Below are 20,098 nucleotides of genomic sequence, written 5' to 3' on the forward strand. Positions count from 1 at the left end.
AAGCCTAAGTAAGATTCACTCATGAAAATATTTAGCTCTTTGTGTATTGTGTATGTTTAGTACAAACAGTTGGTTACTTAAAAATAAAAAAAAAAGTAGCACTCATATTTGCTTTTAGAATTTACAGTATTAATACTATGCGTGGTTAGTTTATGATTCTTATTAAACGGTGTTACAGTGGTTATCACTTAAATCAGTTCAAACATTACAAAATTTAAATATCTTTTTTTTTTAATTCAACTCAGTATTTTATAAAATATGTGTAGTACAACATTGCTAAGAAAAAACATTCTCGATTTTATTCAACTTAGTGAATATTATAACATTTTATTTGATATTCACTTCCCATAAAAAAAAAATAGTATTCGCACAAGCCTAGCTCTTTACATTTGAAAATGCCGAGATCAGCGTTATAGCCACCACCAACCACCAAAAGAAGTCATCAAGCACCAAAACAACAACCACAACCACCGGAAAAAAAACCCACCACCAAAAAAAAATACCATTAAAACAACCACCAACCACCAAAACAACAGCCACCAGCCACCGAAACAACAACCACCACCACCAACCACCTACGTATTACCACCGCCAAGTGTTCACACGATGAAAAAAAACATATGAAAGCTTGATAGATATGTGTATTAATCAAATGCACTGGCCAAAATCCTTTTGAGATTTGGGCGGTAACCATAACATTATACGGTTGAGAAATGAAGATGAAGGGGAAAAATACTGTTTTATCAGGGTCTCTGGCCGCAGAGCCATCTCGGCAGTTGCCTGAATACCGAAATCAGGAAGGGTAGAGACCGTGGGTTCGAACCCGGGTCCTCTCTGTGCACTGAACGCAGCGCCGACTCGCTCCACGGAGAGGGAACGTCGACACCGCGCAGGGAGGGATGTGCGTACAGGGACTCCACCAAGGGGAGGGGGGGGTGTACTTCCTTGGCAGCCACAGAGAAGAGAAGCAGCAAGAAGGAACCCATTCTGATGCCTAAAAGTGGCGTAAGCGACACATTCAAGATGTAGAGAGCCCGTAGTTTTGCAACTAAGCAGTTCCCAATGGCACGACAGACGTTCGAGGTTATAATGCAACCCCCGCTTTTTAGAGCTCACAGTTTGGGTACAAATCATAGCATTACATTTCTCGGCAGTTGCCAGGAAGGGTAGAGACCGGGGGTTCGAACCCGGGGGTCCCCTCTCTGTGCACTGAACGCAGCGCCGACTCGCTCCACGGAGAGGGGAACGTCGACGGGAGAGGGGGCGTGCGTACAGGGACTCCACCATGGTCCGCCCGAACGGGTGGTAGGGCCAGGGCACGTCCGTCTCCAGCTCGGAGAGCGCGTGGACGGGGGCGGACGCGGCGAGCCCCGCCAGGGTCCACGCCTGCACCAGGTCCCGGCGGCCGGCCGCCGCTGCCGCCGCGGAGTTCTGCTGGCACATGCTCGCCACGTTGCGGCAGTCGAATCTGCGACACCACGCGCCGACTGTGAGGGCGGAAACTGCCCGCCGAACAAACTGTGCAATTGAGAAACGCCAGCCAACATCAAAAATATAAAGAAACCGTACAATTTTCTTAAACGTAATTAACATGCTTGCCACGTTGCGGCAGTCGAACCTGCGACACCACGCGCCAATTCAGATCACGGGGGTGTAACTGTGATGGCGGAAACTGCCCACTGAATAAACTGTGCAATTGAGAAATGCCAACATCAAAAATTAAGTTTTAAAAATATAAAGAAACCATACAATTTTCTTAAACGTAATTAACACGCTCGCCACATTGAGGCAGTCGAACCTGCGACACCACGCGCCAACTGTCAGATCACGGGAATAACACACTTCCATTTTTCTACAAACTTTTAAGTATGCTACAAAATCGGAACATACGAACCGACTTTCAATTTGTTTACTTCATTTTACTTATCGACACAGAAGACATTGTTTGGACACTATAGTAGTTAGAAAAAATCCTTTAATTTTTTTTTTCGACGCACTGTAGAGATCAGATTTCTACTATAACCTTTTCTTGACCATTTTTATGCAATTCATTAGTCCCAATTCTTAATTATTACTTTTTATTTTTAATGTGTGTATGGCGGACACTGCCCACTGAATAAACTGTGCAATTGAGAAACGCCAACATCAAAAATTAAGTATTAAAAAATATAAAGAAACCGTACAATTTCCTTAAACGTAATTACTTACATAAAAAAAAAATATTTTACGAACATTTTTAGTTCAGAATTTATGGAATGGTGTATTGACAGAGTAGCGCAGTTGCAAAACTATTATGCTCTGGAAATTTTTTTCGCCAATATTAAATAATCTTGATTAAATAAAAATAAGCATGGATGCCATGTGCACATGTGTATTTTTTGCAATTGAAACTGAAGTTATGATTTTCAACATTATCATTTTGCATCTATGCAGTTTTTTTAAGTTTTGAAACAAAAGATAAAGCACTTTAACATAGTGTTTTGGTTTTATATTTTACATTATATATTTGCATACAGTGAGGTCATTAGAGACAAAAAGACGCAAGTCACGGATGTCTGTCCAACATTTTCCTTGGTGCTACTTCGAGGAAACAAAATCCAAAAAAATTGCAGACACAAAACACCAGGTGCTCTGCAATGCAAGTAAAATGTCTTAACTCTGCACTACATATTCATTTGCACTACCTATCCAACTACGTAATGAAAAACTACAAAACCCAGTCCAACACAAAAGAACAAATACAATATTACAGTACTCAGAACAAACCGTACTCACACATATTTTTCTGCCAGCTCTTTGTGGATGAAGAACAACGAAGCCACGTCGTATATCGTGACCGCCGCTTTCGAAATCTTCTTAGTGGAAGTCTTGGAGGAGTTCTGACCGCCCCTGGATGTGCCATGAATACCTCTGGACCTGGAGCGAGGTAGCTGTTTCTGCCGAGCCAATCACACGTACGTGAGTTACGTATTCAGGTTACCTCACACTCGAGATATTTATTTTCCTTTATTTCTATTATTGTTCCTGTTTCTGTGTTACATGTTTTACATGAGTTATCTTTTTTTTATATACTGTGGCATGGCCCTGCCACTGTATTTTATTTTGTAATTTTTTTGCATGTATTTTCTTTTGAAGTGTAAACTAAACTACTAAGGAAAGGTTTCGATAGGGAGTAAATTCACGCAAGTCGTCATCGACACGGTCACGTGACGTGTTAACACTACATCTGTTCCTATTAGTATAACTTATTGCGCTTTTAAATCTTAAGTATACGATTACTGTGCAGTAAAAAGTGAGTGACCTAATAAACTTCAGAGGTTATTATGTACCTACTGTTTTTTTTTTGTTCCCCCTCTAATATTTTTCTTTGAATCCTTTTCCTTGAATATAAAATACTTTGAATACTAAGTATTTGATGGTATTTAAAAATCTGATTGGCCCATCCCAAGTAAAATTTTCGAACATGATAATGTACACATGTGAACTATCACTGGTGGTAGAGGTGTGTACATACACACACACATACAGATCATGTACAAACAAGCATTTGTGTTACAATGAAAGGTCTTCAATCTGTTTTGACATTAAATGATTTAGGCTTGTCCTCTGTGGGGTCTACATTTTCATTTTTACTTATTAATTTGTATTCTTGGAATTTTTTTTGTCCCCATGAAAACCAGCGCAATACTGCAATGGCGTTATGTCCAAGAAATTGTATTAAATCATTTATTGTTTCTGTTGAATTTTCACCTCAGCACCATGCTACTACTGTTGGATCGGTAGGGCTCTGAATATTGCGCCAAGCCGGTGCAGATGCCTGGAACACGGAGTCTCGAGTTGGTAATAAGAAAACACGGAAGCGTGTCCGGTGTCTCGTTTCGGAAACCAGCGGTTACGTAAGCGAACAATCGAGCTTCACCCCTTGCTACGCAAGGATGTGGCGAGAGATCTTTGCTCGTGGGCGGCTTGCTGCTGCGGAACTTTCAACGGCAAGTTGCCGACAAAACACTTTGGAATATAGTTGAAGGTATTCTGGCGTTTGGCAAGCCGGCGGAATCACTCGTCCGACATGGCGGTGAACCAGATCATGCCACAACAGAGACCTTTCACTGTGCACAGAAACCAAGGGCCTTTACCCTCGACAGAGAGCTGGCTTCACATAAAACATAAAAAAAATATCAACCTTCAGGAGTTTCTACACTCATTCTGACAGAAGCATAATACTTAATTATGATACAAATAAAAAATTGCATGATGAAATTTCACACTAGTAATAAAAATGTCAATGCTGACTTTCAGGTACTTGAAGGTATAAAAAAAGTGTTGCAAACTAAACTAATCAATCATCATATAAAATACAACAAACACTGTCAAACCCGTTCAAACAGAATCAAAAAATAAAGTAGATTTTCAATCCCCCTAACCAAGCTTACATATTACAACATTAATGATACATGTTTTTTGTTATGTGATGAGTAACTTTCCTTACAACGGCACACCTACACCAGTTCAGTTTGGTCTTCTTCGCAATTTTAAGTAGACTACACGGCGAATGAGCCAAAAACGCAACAGCCAAAGCGTTGTGAATTACAAGTATTCTGAGGAAGAGCGCACTCACCCGGTCCTGGAAGTAGTAGGAGGTGATGGGCAAGCCGGGGTCGCGTGTGGGGCTCTGCATGAGGGGCGCGTACAGCATGGGGTACTGGGGCCCGGCGCCCACGGGCGGGCCCCCAAGCGGGAACCCCCCCAGCGCCGACAGGGACCTGGGCGTGGGGCTGTCCAGGCGCGTCGACATCCTCCGCACGAACGACAGCCGCCCGAAACACACCAGGTAGCCTGCGCGAGAAGAGAGAGGGGGTGCTGTCATAACTTAGAAACACACAACTTAGAATTTTCTAAGTTATGACTTTCTACGTTATGATGTTTCTAAGTTGTGTGGTTCTGCGTTGCGTGTTTCTAGGTTACGTGTTTCTAAGTTATGACCGTTCTAAGTTGTGTGTTTCTAAGTTGTGATAGTTCTAAGTTGTGACTTTCTACATTATGACGTTTCTAAGTTGTGTGGTTCTGCGTTGTGTGTTTCTAAGCTATGATCTTTCTAAGTTGTGTGTTTCTAAGTTATGTGGATTTTTCCAAGTTTTCTAAGTTATAACAGTTCTAAGTTGTGACTTTCTAAGTTATGTGTGGTTCCTAAGAGAGAGCACACACGGTGTGGCGTCGAAACAAAACGAGCCACTCAAAATTAGCGGTCGGCTGGACGAGAATGAACCGCAGCATTACGGCGCCAACCTAGCCAGGGATGTTTTTTTTGTTAGCGAGGCGGTTTATAGGTGCAATGCTCGCTGGTGCATCTGACGCATGTAGCTAGAGACCCGGATATTTCGCGGATTCTTCTGGCCTCAGGATAGAAATTAAAGTTATAGGTGTGCTTGACCCTTGTTTACTTTCCCATTGGTTGATTTCTTAGCGAGAACAATTTTATCCTTGCTATTTGGCACTACCTGATTCGCTTACTTCTCTCCCAGCTGGGCATCGATGGCTCACGGTCGTAGAGGGGCGTGTCCAGGTAACTGCGGTCCAATCATGAACACAGTGCGAGAGTGTGAAGGTTTGCATTCTAGCTTGCGACTAAATGAATCCGCGAAATTTCCGGGTCTCTACAATAGCCTATAAGCGGCAACCGAAATGTTAGATGGCCGAGAAACGAAGATAAAAGTTTAATGCAAGTCCTTCGAGTGGTTTGAAGAATCTGTACAGGGTGTTTAATATATAAAAATTACTCTGAAAACATAGGTTTTAGCATTTTTCACTCTCCCGAAAAACACAGTTCAAAAACGAAATACGGAAATATCACTACTCCCTCAGCGTGTTCTCGCACGCTTTTCGTAAATGAAACGAACTCGGATATCTTGATTAGTTATCAAATTACGTGGTTTCTTTTGAAGCTCTGCACACCGTATGTGTGCCCAGGTAGGCCCTTACCGTCTCGTTGACAACGGGATTGTTAGGGACAATGGGATGAGAGGCAAGATAAAGGTAAGGTCTTATCAACAACAAGGTCATTACAGAATGATGCACATGTTACAGGTTTAGAAAATTGGGGGAATGATATGGCCAGCACTGGCCCGGAGTGATTTTGGGAAACCAGGTAAAACCTAAATCAGGAAGAAGGAACATAGTTCGAACCCCGGTTTTCTCAACACAATGCCACAATCCTGGTTGCCACGTCAATCCTGAAAAAAAAAAAACTATTTGAAGAAAGTAACTGATATTTCTGAGAAAAATAACACCTGTTTGTAAAAAAAAAACACAAATTTTTATGGAAAAAAAACATATTTCTTTAAAGAAATATCATCTAGTTTTTTCAGATCTCTAGGTATAAGAGACAGAACAAGGAAACATTCCAGTATTCACCCCGTGCGATATCAGGAAACTATTGGAGCAGTGGGGAGGGGGGGGGGGGGGGGGATCTGGATGAATGGACAGGTAGTCGAAGCGGGTCTTCCCAAATATAAGGCCGGCATCTTGAAGTAGCACAACTTAACTGGGTTATCATTAAAAAATTTTTTCCCAAAAACTATTTTTTTACTGTTTTGGCTAAATAACAATTTGCACTACTGATGTGGTGTGTGATGCATACCAACAGAACAGAACTTTGCCCCGGACGTCCTGGGGAAGGGGACGTATGCATCCTGGAAGTTGCCGTACATGCTGGCCGGCTCCAGGAAAGGCGTGGACTGGGGATGCAGTCTCAGGTACATCTTCATCTCGGAGTCTTCGCTCGAGGTGATCTGAGGCCACAGAAACAAGTCTATGATTATTCTGACACGACAAGGTAAACCCAGGAAATATTACTGGTGGTAGAGGTATACAGGAAGGAAACAGAGAAAAACAGAGACACAAAAAGAGAAATACAGTGAGATTAAGAGAGACAGAAACAGAGAGAGACAGAGATAAAGAGACAGAGAGAGATAGAAACAGAAAGACATAGACAGAGAGAGTGTGTGAGAGAGAAATAGAGAGAGATTGAGGAAGGGAGACAGAGATAGAGAGACAGACAGAAACAGAGAGAGATTGAGGAGGAGAGGGTCAGAGAGAGAGAGAGAGAAATTGACACACACATACAGTACATCAGTATTTGTGATACAACGAAAGGTCTTTAATCTTGCACTCTGTGGTTCAGCACAACCTGTATTCTGGAACCAATAAAGCTGCTCTTGTTTAGCTATTTTTGAGTGGATTCTGGCTGTTTACTTTCGCTGGCAGGTTACATTACTGCGCTTCCAGCCTTTTTAGTTGACTCCAAGTTTATTTTTACTGTCAGTTCAGTTTTTCCTGTTTTCTAGTGAGCTACATTTTAAATTTTAAATTTTGGTTTTCCAGTTAAAACAATACCAACGTTCGATAAACCGCCATAATCGCTAATCTGGAATGACTGTGGTTCCGAACGAGCTGTGTTTGATACTTTTCACTGTGATTGCTTATGAGGCTTGCAACTGCGCTCGCACTTCAGCGCACTATGTGCTTACATGCATTTGCCACCTAGAAGCTCATTAGTAAACATTATGTGAAGTATCGCACTTAGTTTCATCTTGCATACATCTCACATAAATGTCAGGTCTGTCTCTTTGGTAGGGTTACCAGGTCTGATGACTCCAGCGCTCTTATATTTTTACTAAGTGACAATCCAGTTGTACGTAGGAAACCAATGGGAAAATTAAGAAAATAATTTGTAGGCACTAGTCAAGAGTTATCAATACACTGAATGAGCTACATTTTTACAGTTCATAGGAGTTGATACCTTTAAATTTTATTTAAAACATTTGTCACACCATCACTAGTCCAGATTTCTCACTGTGTGAGAGAGGCATTTCAGCAGTAGTAGATGGCCACAAAGACAACTTTGCGTGTACTTTCCCCAAGAATTATTACATTTGAAACTCACCTGGTCCAACGTCGTCACAAGTTGTCGCAAGCACGGCTCCAGGCATGACTTGTTTTTCTTCACGCGTTGCTGGGCCGTCTGCTTCAGCACCTGCAGACAATCCTGGCCGTGAGTGATATAAGCAGTTCAACTTGACTAAGAAAATTATTTTGGACATATGCTATTACTAGTTTGCGCTTGTTTGTCGTAGAGAAAACCAGAAGAATAGACAAAATAAGATGCGCATACAAACACACAGATAAATTGACAAATTGACCACAGTCAAATGTTAAAAGTACAGGCAGCACAGAGAATTCCATAGGAGTACACAATTAGTGAAAACAACACCACAGCACAGATGACAGTACGGGCTAACAAGACAGTTGCAACAAAAACAGTGAAAAACCACCTTGGACAACACACAGACAATAAAGCAAAACACGGATAAACATAGTAGATGTGAGATGTCCCAAGATAAAATAGTTGCAATATTTCCTGTCATCGGGCACAATCAGAGGAGAATTCAAAATTAGCTGATTTTGGCTTGTTTATTATGTGTTTATGCATTTATCTTTCTTTGTACATTGTTCGAGTGTTCTCTATGACAGTGCAAACTAGCTAAGGCGCATGTCCAAATTAATGATTTAAATCAATCTTCCCCATTGCGAAAATCATTCAAAGAACTTAGACAAATTAAATGTAATCCATCTAAAGCAGCTGCATTTTCCTTTTGGTCACTGATTTAAAACCTACTTCATAGCCCAACAACAGCAACGTAAATTTCCCCTTTGATAAACTTAGCATTTTGTGACATTGAAAGTAACAATATCTGCTTTCACTATCAGTCCATCACACACAAGCCTTATTCTTATCTGCGTAAAACAAGAGAGCTATTGAATGCGGTGGTTACAAAGGCATAAAACTGACTTTCAAGGAGGCTTTCAGGTATGCCACTACCTTTTTCTTAGCCTGCAAATGACTTAACGCAGTGTGCAGCAACCAACGTACTAGTTTTTTTTTCTTCATTCATGGTGAGGAGAGCAGTGAAGAAGTTCAAAAGTGATTCTGAAAGGGTTAGGTTAGTAATTTTCGTTTGCCAAATGTTCAAGTTTCCACGGAAAAACCGAAAATTAATTTTTTTTTTAATATGTCACTAAGGCAGCGTTGTATCTTAAGTGACGATATACAAAATAATTTCATCAAAATTTTTGCTAATTCGATTAATTTGAACTGTCAAGAAAATCAAAAAAATGTAACTTGTCCAATTAAACGTTTAAAGAATCAGTTTGAGAAACTGCGGAAGGTGGGTAGACAATCCTCCTAGGTTCAGGGACAGGTGGGTAGGCGAGCGCTCCCAGGTTCAGGGACCGACCTTGAGCAGCTTGGCCACGGCCGCGGTGTCGATGCTGGTGCCCTGGCCGAACTGGAAGGAGGGTGCGGAGTTGTAGGGGTAGCTCGGGGGGAAGGTCACCAGCAGCACCACCACGTGGCCGTTCCTGCTGGCGGTGACAGTGCAGCTCCGGCGCACCGCGTCCATCTGGCGGCGAGGGAGAAAACCAGAAGAACGGACAACATAAGACGCGCACACAAACACACAGATAAATTGACAAATTGACCACAGTCAAATGTTAAAAGTACAGACAGCGCAGAGAATTTCATAGAAGTACACAATTAGTGTGAAAACAACATCACAGCACACATGGCAGTGGGCTAACAACAAGACAGTTGCAACAAAAACAGGAAATACAGTGAAACAACCACCTTGGACAACACACATACAATAAAGCGTGCTGGTCACTGTTACCGTTTTGGTTCATTTAGAACTAGTGATGGGTCAAAAAAACCCAAATTTCCTCGAATTCATATCGCAAAGAGAACTTCCAACACAACTCTAGAATCCAAATCTACGTCTCAAGGGTCCAAAATAAAAGAAATGTACCGTGGAGACGTACCTACACAACATTATTACATGCTTTTAGTTCATACAAGGGTTTCTAAAAATCTCTTAAATAAAAACGTCCAAAAATTTATAAATCACTTAATAAACAATTATTGATAGTTATTATATGAATTTATATATTATGAATTTACCTATTTATAACTAGATAGTACCCAGCATGCATTGCTATGCCTTTTTCAATTTTCTTGTAATTTGTCTGAAACCGGTACAAAGCATCTCTCACTATTTCTCTATAATGTCCCTCTATAAATTCCACTATGTTGCTTTTTATATACAAACATACATATATATAAATTTAATTTTCTCTTTACCTCTATCTCTCTGTACATATCACCCCATACCACTCTATCTCTCTATGCATCAATGTTTCTATCTGTATCTCAATTAATCTCCCTATCTCTCTATCTATATATCCCTCACTATCTCTCTATATCTCTCTCTCTTTATGTCTATATCTTATTCCTAGCTATATATTTATCTTTGCTAAACCAGGGGTGCCCACAAGGGGGGGTAACGACGCAGACTGCGTCATTAAAATTTCAGGGGGGGGGGGGGGGTGTGGTTAAAAGACGAGAAAAATGTATATATTATTTACATAATTATAGCTTCTAATGTGAAAATACGTTTCTGGTGCTTTTATAATTGAAAGGGATCTTGTAAATCAAATTGGCAACCCCGCACTTTCCTCAACAAAAGCAGTTTGGCATCTGTCGGTTCAGGATGGAAATATTACCTGATATGACCAAAATTATTATTAGAAAATCAGTTTTAATTAATGCAAAATGTGATAAAATATAATACTTAAAAAGTATAATATTATAAAATAATTGAGAAAATGGCATAAAAAATTTCGGGGGGGGGGGGGGGGGGGCATCATTAGGTTAGGGGGGGTGAGTCATAGTGTTTGGGGGGGTTGGGCACCTCTGGCTAAACAGAATACACACAAAGATATATTTATAAATATTTTTACCTATCTTTTAACCTGTCACAAGTGTGAACATAGATATGTATTAAAAACTATGTATTCGAATGCTACATTATGTCAAAATTTCAAAGCAACTGGTGAACAAATTTTTGGAGATTTAAGATTTTTGAACGAACGAACGTTTACAATTTTATTTATAGAGATCATGAGTAAAAAATCGAAAATTATGGCAGCAAAATAAATCCAGGACACTGCCCCTTTAAACCCGTGTGCAGAAGCACGCGACGCGAGACAAGAACCCGGCGGGCTTGTGCTTACGGACTCGACGTGGACGTTGGGGATGTTGATGTTGACGAGGGAGAACTCCTGCTGCAGCGTCTTGGGCTGGGTCGGGGACGAGACGACCTCCCGGGCCGCGTCGTCGCGCTCCTCGGGGCCGGCCCCACCCGCCTCGTCGCCCGGGGGCTCAGACGCCTCCGAGCCGCTGGCGGTCGCCGCCGGCTCGAGCAGGCGCTTCGCCCCGTCCTCCGCGCCTGGCCGGCACACGCCACAGACCACCATCACCGTGACTTCACCGTACAGCGGAGTCCTGCCGATCCGACACCAGCTGGGAATCAAGCCGCATCGCCTACACAGTTAGAAGTTACAGTAAATATAAAGTCTTTTTAACGAAGAATTTAACTCAAACGAAGAGTTCTTCGTAAAAATGGATTTTTGTAGAAAAAGCTCCGTGTTCCAACTCCCGGCTTGTCTAAACAAAGCTGATCACAAAATAAAGACTTGTAGACTTGACCAGTTTTTGAATGTATTATTAATATACCATTAATATTCTTTTAGTTCAAACGGACGACATTGAGAGGGTCCAAGCGACTAACTTGTCCGCTCCAGAGTCCACCATATCTTTCAGACCAGCCGAACTGTACCCGGTCGCTCGTCGCCTCGAAGACTTTCGAGATGTCCGGCTGCGTGCTCCGAGGTGCATCGGTGTCTCTCTTGGTTCAACCCCCTCTCTCTCCCCTCCACCGGCAGTGTACATGCACGCACTCTTCCAATCGCTACCTCCCCTCCCCGGCGTAGCGGTAGGGTGCACACAGTGCTTGGCCCACCTTATTTATGCTGGAAAAATTCGCGCTTTCGATGACCTCTAGGATAAGACTTCACAACCCTCTACATACTCAGGCAAATGCCACTTGCTCATTGGCTATTGACTTGTGACGCTTGTGATTCGATACTTTTTTGGTTGAAGGTTTCCCCATTGGCTAAAAGTCCTTCAGATAAACTGTAAGCCAATCACAGAAGCAATATAAACGCACAGTTGTTTGGATTCTAGCACATGGTGAAATGAATCCGCGAATTTTTCCGGTCTCTATAAATAAGGGTTAAGCCCCTGGCCTCCTTCTTGTCCTGGTCCGGTTTTCGAGCATCGCTGTCCAGCGTCGCTGCGTTACCCTGAGGTAAGACAGGGCTGACTTGTAACTTGTGTTTGTGCCGAGGTTCGCGGTGGACAAATCATTTAAGTTTCTCTGCTCTTTCTCCGTTTTAAATTTAGGTAAAATTTCCTTTTCTGTCTCTCCACCATCATAATTTTGTTTAGGCTTAATGTTTCTTGGTTTTTTTTAATTGTGTAGTTAAAAAAAAAAGTCCTGCCATGCCTTACTTCAATCCTGTAACGCAGCTACTGCAATTTTCCTTGCAGCGTTGAAGCCACTGTCTTGGGCTTGTTATTCACGGCTTCGTGTTCAGTTTCAACCCATTCACTACTATGCTAGGGTCAAAATTTGTTGTGGAACCAATGTGCCAGTTATCCTGTTACTGACACAAGAGTCAAAGTGTCAACGCATATTTTTTTTTTTTTGAGAACTGTAGGCATTACCTCCCCTGGGCGGTTAACAATTGATAATTTTTGTCGTAATTATTCTCATTTATCGCATTTATCGCATATCTGTTCACTGTACTGTCACGTGTCTGGCAAGTGTCATCAAGCCTACGTGCTAGTACATATCTTGGTCCTGCCAGCTGTGAAACCTTGTACAAACCTTGGCTAAAAATTCTCTATCTTTGTAATGAAATATTTTTTCATGTAATTTAAAAGTTTGTTATTTTGTTTTTGTGCTTGGGCCTTTGGCCATGTTGAAGTTTATTTTTGACTAAAATATACACCCAGTTTTTTTTAAAGTTTTTTTTTGCATTACCTTGTTTTCTCTTTTATGTACTAGCTGATGATTTTGTCTGCTAACTGTTTGTGCAGGGACATGCAACCTGCAGGTTGCCGTTCGCAGCCTATACGTTGCAGAATAACTGCTGTAATGCATCAACATGTAGTAGAATACATATCTATTGGCATTAAGTTATCACGTAACATATTGTATAACACTTTTAACAAGCACAACATCACTTAAAGTGTTGATAACTAGGTTAAGACAACAAACATAATTTTTAAAATACAAGAAAAATACATAATAAAAAAATTTTTCACCCTAAACACCACCGCACTGCTCATTAGACCCTTTAGGCCCTATACAATGCCCCATCTCTTTGGTACACCACTACTGCACCTCAAATGAAAAAGAAAATCTGAATAACATCTTAAAAAAATCAACTTATGAAAAGATAATCATTAGTACTAAAATCAACGGGAAGAAATATAAACCAAAAATGCCACCTTTTTTTTTAAAGTTTACCTATCGTTGTCCTGTTCGACAACGTGTCGCCGTTTTCTTGAGAGTCCAACGACTGGTCAGTATCGTCCTGGTCAAAGCCACACAGCTGGAACACGAATCAAACAGTGACGCGTTGAACTGTGACGCAAGATCTTGTGATTAGCAACTTACTATTACTATGACGAGGAAATTGAGGGATGGTTAGAAGACAGACCACAGAGAGGCTGGTGTGCTACAAGTAGGGACAAGATTATAAGGTGAATTGCGATTACGTCTACTTTCTGTACAATCTAGAGAAAAAATGTATTATTTTTAGATTAATAAGCAATTATAATAGATTAGACCCAATAGTAACAAGCTTAACCAGTTAGTTAATTATTTTAGTAGCACTTGCAGTCAATTCAATAACCGTGTATTCTAAATTCACTAATTTTCTGTATTTTTGAATTTATTAATTTTTTTTTTTACCTATTAATTTTTGTTTTGTTTTGTGTCCTTTGTCTGTTGTGTCTCTTGTGTATTGTGTTTTTTTTGTACCGTGCACACCCCTGTAATCTCTTCTCAGAGTGTTGGTATGCATGTCACAATTTATAAATAAATAAATAAATAAATAAATAAATAAATAAATAATAACACCAAAAAGCATGCCGGTACAAATTATAACACCGAAATTCAAGTAAATACACCACAAAACACAGAAATGCATTTAAAATCATGAAACTAACCACCATTTTCAATCAAAATTAAATCAAATGACAAAGAAACTTTTCTTTTAAATATTAACTTCAATGATGGTAATTTATTTAACACTAGCTGCCCGACCCGGCTTCGCACGGTTGTATTAATGGGGGGGAAAATGAGACCAAATCTCTTATTTACAGTTATAATAAATGAAATAAAATGAAAATTAATTAATTGTGACAAAAACTTAATACAATGCTTTGTAATGTACCGAAGAAAAAATGAATAGCACCGATGGTTTCCCGACTCTCAAGCACGCAACGTTGTCATGGAGACGCAGTACCCACTGTTTCCCGGGCTTAAACACCAATCAACATTGAGAATCAGTTTATTATTAACTATAAATTATTAAGACCATTAATCAAAATAAAAACTATCATATCTCTAAAGTTGGAAAAAATTACACATAAATGCCAATTTTCATTTAAATCGGTTTAATTGGTGAAGAGTTCACTGGAAACAAACATCAGGACACTGGATTTATATATATTATGACATTTGTGATACAACTTAATAAAAAAAAAGATTGTTATAACTTCACATATTTTAATCTTGCAACCTTTATTAGTTACTTTTTTTTTACATTACCACCTTAAAAACCATTTTTCATCCACGGAAATACTTAACAGATTAATTTTATTTGTAACAAAAAGTTAGGCATGCTTATTAAGTGTCATTATATTGAAAAAGTGCATGAAGTATCAGTCAAAAGGACATTGCTTTGGAGAAATTAGTATCATGGAACATTTAAGTGTCATTTGTTCAGTAGTATGCTATCGTTTTTAAAAAAATAGATTTCATAAAATATAAAAACAATAACAGCAAAATCCTTGCTTTAAAAAACCAAAATTTGCCTGATTAAATAAAACCATAGAATCATGTCTGTACCTATATAAGTATAAGTCAATGACTGGAAAGTTGGAAATTACAATGACCATGCTAATGATAGACTACAATAGGATAATATGCTGCTCATAACTCACCTTCTGCAAGAAAGGTTCTATCTTCCACACCCGTAGACTTTGATCTTTCGACCACGTTATTAGCTGGTAGTCCTGAGAATCTAGAGGTGGGGGGGAAATACATTTAATATTAATTTTGCTTCCATCAGCTGTGTCATCTATCAACTGCAAGCCCACCAATACCTGACCATAAATTGCTAACATTAACACACTACATATTTAGTTTTTGGCTCATCTTTTTTTATTCACACTAGGTAGGGATGGGCCATAAACCTAAAACCTTGTCAGAATTGTAATGGGAGAGGAAAATTATTGATGGTCCGAAAAATGAAAATTAACTAAAAATAATAAAAATAATTCTAGTAAAAGAAAAAACAAATTAAACACAGAGAGAGGAAAAAAACAATAGTTTAGGTTTGCGATTTAAAGTGATAAAAAGTATTTAAATACTAATTGAACTCTTATGAGGGTACTGATTGCTTCGTTGTTAATATCACACGGGTGTTTTTTACTTGTATGGGAAAATTAAGAATGATAAGGCATCTAGTGCGTGGCAACAATGTTAATAGGCAATAGGAAATAAACTTCTAGTGCCTGCGGCATTGTCAACACACACTTTGTACGTGTACTGCATGTTGTATCTAACCCCCTCCAACACATTTGGTTCTAAATTGGACTTTTAGTAAGGATCCCTAATGTTATTGACAATATAATATAGCCTATAGCCTTCCTCAATAAATGTACTATCCAACACTGAAAGAATTTTTCAAATCGGACCAGTGGTTCCTGAGATTAGCGCGTTCAAACAAACAAACAAACAAACAAACAGACAAACTCTTCAGCTTTATATTATTTAGTATAGATGCGGTAACTGAGATTCGGTTGCTTACGAAACGGCCGAGTGCGTCCGAACCGGGTACGGCACTGCACGCTAAACAGAATACTTGGTTTTGAGGAGCGGAGCGTACCCTCGTGCAGCTTCCGCCACTCGATCTCCAGCACGACGTCGGTGTGGCCCACGAACGTGTGCACAGGCGACGTGAGGTTGGCCAGGTTCCACAGCAGCAGGCTGTTCTCGCCGCGTCTCAGCTGGGGCACCACCACAGTCAGCACGCCCTCCCCGAACGGCTGCGAGCAAGCACCCGGGACATTTCCTTGGCACCCAGAGGTGGCCCCGGACTCTGCAGGGCCACATGGGGGAGGGACAGCCCCCGGAGAAAAAAGGGACCCACCCCTGTAAAAGTTTTAAAAAACAACATTTTCCGACCGATCTCGAACTTTAGTTTTCGACGATGAATAAGGGTAGAGCCCCCTGACGTCCTTACTCCGGTCCAGTTTTCGAGAGTCTCCGTTCGGCGTCGCTGCGTTACCCCGACGTAGCACAGGGCTGACTTGCAACTTGTGTTACAAGCAAACAGACAAAACGACAGAGGACCGACACTTCCCCAACTCCAAATTTTCACGCTTTACTGCATTTCACGGAAACTCCGCAGCGATCTCGTTTGGATTCTGTACAACATTTGCTAAAAAAAATATCCTTTACTGTTCCAGTGAGAAGTGTAAGGGCGAGGGTTTCGCCGTGCCACTCACGGTGTACCGCGCCCGCCACACGGGACACGAGGCGGACAGGATGTTTTCTGGCCGCCGCGGGGCCGTGGTGTCGAAGAAGCGCACGGAGCAGTCCTGGCTGGACGAGCACAGCTGGTTCTCCTGGTGCGGGCTCCAGTCCAGGCAGTAGATCTGGAGGCAAATCACCCGCAACCCGTACCGTTTCGCTGAACACAGTGGGAGTCCCGCTGATCCCAACGAGTTCAGGGTTGAGAAGCATTACAAAAACAACTCCAGATTTTTTATGAATTTTAAAAATTATTTTTTTTTCGATGTCGTGACCCGATCATCAAACGTGTTTACCGATTTCGTGCTCTTAAAAGGGTTATAGGCCATAATTTAATACTTACAGAGGTGTGTTTTACTACATGCTGTTCGGTTACTCTGCCCATCCGAAAATTCGTTAATCCAAACCGGTCTTGGCCCCCAATCAGTTCAGATCAGCAGGACTCCACAGTACTTCTGTTCTTTCACGAAAAGAAAATTTACACAATAGTGTGACAGCTTTTGTGGAAATGAAATGAAAACACAAAATTTTCATTAAGGTTTGTATTACAATGGACGTGGTGTTTAATGGACGTTGTCTTAGTTTTGAGGTATCATGCGGTGCAAGCTCTTTAATCCGTAAGGACAAGATTTCACGATTTTATTTTTAATTTGCCTGATTTCATTTTTAAAACAGGAGATTTCGGCGCTATTGTTTTTATATTTTTTATGAACTCGTGTTTATTCATAAATATAGCATATTATTAAACCAATATGACACTTAAATGCTTCGTACTACTTATTCACAAAAAACAAAAACGTTTGTCGTGACTGATTCATACACAGTTTATCGTGACTGATGATAGTGGAGTAAGACGTGAAAGAATCTACACGGAAGAAAATCTGGAAAAAAGAATAACCCTTGGAAAATAATACCACTGGGACCAACTGAAAAACCAATACGATTTCCTCGCCGTATCTGTGTCATCTGAGATTTTGCTTACACGAGGTAGCAGTTTTTTTTTCCAGGGTAAATACAGGAACATGTCTAGTGTTTGATAAAAGTTATTTTCAGATTGTCATTGCTACTTCGCGGAAAAGCCGCGCTGTAAGAATATTACCTAAGACGGCTATTCCCTCTCCCGTCCGGCCCTTCACACTGTTCCTCCCCGGATGTGCCCTTGGTCAACATGCCGTGCTACTGACGTATCTGCGGTAACAACCTTTCTAGCCATTACATATCACCATTTGAACCTTCTAACCCTCCGTTAGTCAAGACTCTATTGTAAGGGGTACATGATCGTCGAAACGCTAACATCAGGGCACGGACGGCGGCCCTGAGAGCTCACCTTGGAGAGGTGCGCAGCGATGTACTGCACCGGCGCCGTGCCCTTGCGCTGGTCCCACAGCTTGATGTTGCCGTCGTGGGCGGTCGCCACGAGGTACCGCGACAGCCGGTTCCACTGCACCTGGGTGGCGCCCGCTGCCGCCACCACGCACACACACACACACTCACACACAGCTCCGGTGGACACGTTCGGGAGCCCTGCTCAAGGACCCCCCCACCTCCCCGTCACGCACGCTATGTTCCATTCTTTATTCCATTTTTGACGTGACAACGTCCAATAAATAGATGAATGCCGGCTGCACGCACGAAAAAGTGTCCCGTAACGCACATTGTCCCATTACGCTGTGTCCCATTACGCTCACAGTACGTTTGCGCCGCATCTATCTCTCTTCCTATCGATTGGAACAACCATCGATTTGACTTTTTCGAGGCACATTAAACCTGAAACACTCCCATTCGTTTCCTACTTTTCCTATCGTCGTCCCATCCTTAACAGAATAACACAGATTGGAAGAAGTTAAATAGCAAACATGTATAAAAGTTATAGTTAAAATAATCTCTTTGTTAAAGTAATAAACATATTTGAATTAATGAGTGCAAATAAAAGTAAATTTATCAATTAAATTGTAGATTTAATTTCACTCCTTCTTTGTATCCATACAAAATAGTGATAATTCAATGAAAATGATCAATTTTATTCATAAAAGTATGCAATCATTTCATCAATGTTTTGTTATGTCACGTTAAACTATCGTCCGTAAACTGATTTCACAGACACATTTTTTTAAATTTTTTTTTGTAAATTGTTTGAAGTAGGTACACACATAGAAAGCATCTCTTTACCTCTCTAAATCTCTATTGTTCCTCACCCTAATTCTCTCTCTATGTATAACAATCTATCTCTACATCTCTAGCTGCATGTATATCTACTCAATCTCTCTTATTTCTCTATATATATCTATATCTCTCTCCTCTATATTCCTACATCTATACATCTTACTATACTATCTCTAAATGTCACTCTATAGCAATGACTACAGACCTGCAAAATTCGCGGTTTCGATGGCCTTCAGGATAGACTGCACGTACCCCTGCACACTCGGGCAAATAACGCAAGTTCATTGGCTGCCGACTTGTAAGTCGTCTCAGCTGGTTTGTCTGTGTGGTTCGATCCTTCTTTGGTCGGGGGTTTACATAACTGGTCGAGATTCGTCCAGATGGACAGTAAGCCAATAGCAAAATTATCCAAGAGGTATATATGGGTTTGAATTATAGCCTATCACCGAATGAATCCGCGAATTTTGCAGGTCTCTAGCAATGACTATATTAAATATCTGTGTTTTTATCTATCTTGTTGCCTGACACAGTTGTGACGCAGGTGTGATGCAGGTGTGGTGCAGTTGTGATGCAGGTGTGATGCAGGTGTGACACAATTGTGATGCAGGTGTGACACAATTGTGACGCAGGTGTGACACAGTTGTGACGCAGGTGTGACGCAGGTGTGACGCAGTTGTGACGCAGGTGTGACGCAGTTGTGACGCAGGTGTGACACAGGTGACACAGGTGTGACGCAGGTGTGACACAGTTGTGACACAGGTGTGACGTAGTTGTGACGCAGGTGTGACGCAGGTGTGACACAGTTGTGACACAGTTGTGACGCAGGTGTGACGCAGGTGTGACGCAGTTGTGACGCAGGTGTATAAAGAAGACACAAAGGCGGCCCAAGGGCACTCACCGACGGCAGACAGGGACAGGGACGGCCTCCTCGGGTCCCGCACGTCCCACATGTGGATGAAGGTGTCGAGGGAGCACGAGGCCAGCATGTTGGGGTCGAAGCGGTGCCAGTCCAGGCCGCTGACGGCGCGCGTGTGCGCCCGGAAGGCGTGCGACGGGACCAGCTCGCAGCCCGACTGCCACGACCAGATCTCGATCCGCTGGTTGCTCTGCAGGGGGAGGTAGGGTTCACGCGACCCTCGTGGTCCCGTCGG

The 20,098-nt window shown here is 41.4% G+C and overlaps 1 protein-coding gene across 3 annotated transcripts in view; it reads right to left on the bottom strand.

Annotated features, from left to right (window-relative positions):
* LOC134539070 (GATOR2 complex protein WDR59) overlaps positions 1-20,098 on the bottom strand; it is a 46,881-nt gene that overhangs the window by 21,903 nt on the left and 4,880 nt on the right. For 2 of the 3 annotated variants that reach the window (XM_063380787.1, XM_063380788.1), the window contains exons 4-16: positions 19,846-20,053; positions 18,112-18,245; positions 16,760-16,909; positions 16,138-16,297; positions 15,191-15,270; positions 13,488-13,572; positions 11,125-11,339; positions 9,294-9,458; positions 7,943-8,032; positions 6,638-6,788; positions 4,619-4,836; positions 2,776-2,936; positions 1,274-1,468 (exon numbers count right to left, since the gene is read on the bottom strand). In XM_063380787.1, the coding sequence (XP_063236857.1) occupies positions 1,274-1,468; positions 2,776-2,936; positions 4,619-4,836; positions 6,638-6,788; positions 7,943-8,032; positions 9,294-9,458; positions 11,125-11,339; positions 13,488-13,572; positions 15,191-15,270; positions 16,138-16,297; positions 16,760-16,909; positions 18,112-18,245; positions 19,846-20,053 (2,012 nt within the window). The remainder of the gene's footprint in view (positions 1-1,273; positions 1,469-2,775; positions 2,937-4,618; positions 4,837-6,637; positions 6,789-7,942; positions 8,033-9,293; positions 9,459-11,124; positions 11,340-13,487; positions 13,573-15,190; positions 15,271-16,137; positions 16,298-16,759; positions 16,910-18,111; positions 18,246-19,845; positions 20,054-20,098) is intronic. The other variant, XM_063380789.1, reaches the window with a different exon arrangement.

Source organism: Bacillus rossius, chromosome 14 (assembly GCF_032445375.1).
Source record: "Bacillus rossius redtenbacheri isolate Brsri chromosome 14, Brsri_v3, whole genome shotgun sequence".
In the NCBI taxonomy this organism is placed as follows: domain Eukaryota; kingdom Metazoa; phylum Arthropoda; class Insecta; order Phasmatodea; family Bacillidae; genus Bacillus; species Bacillus rossius.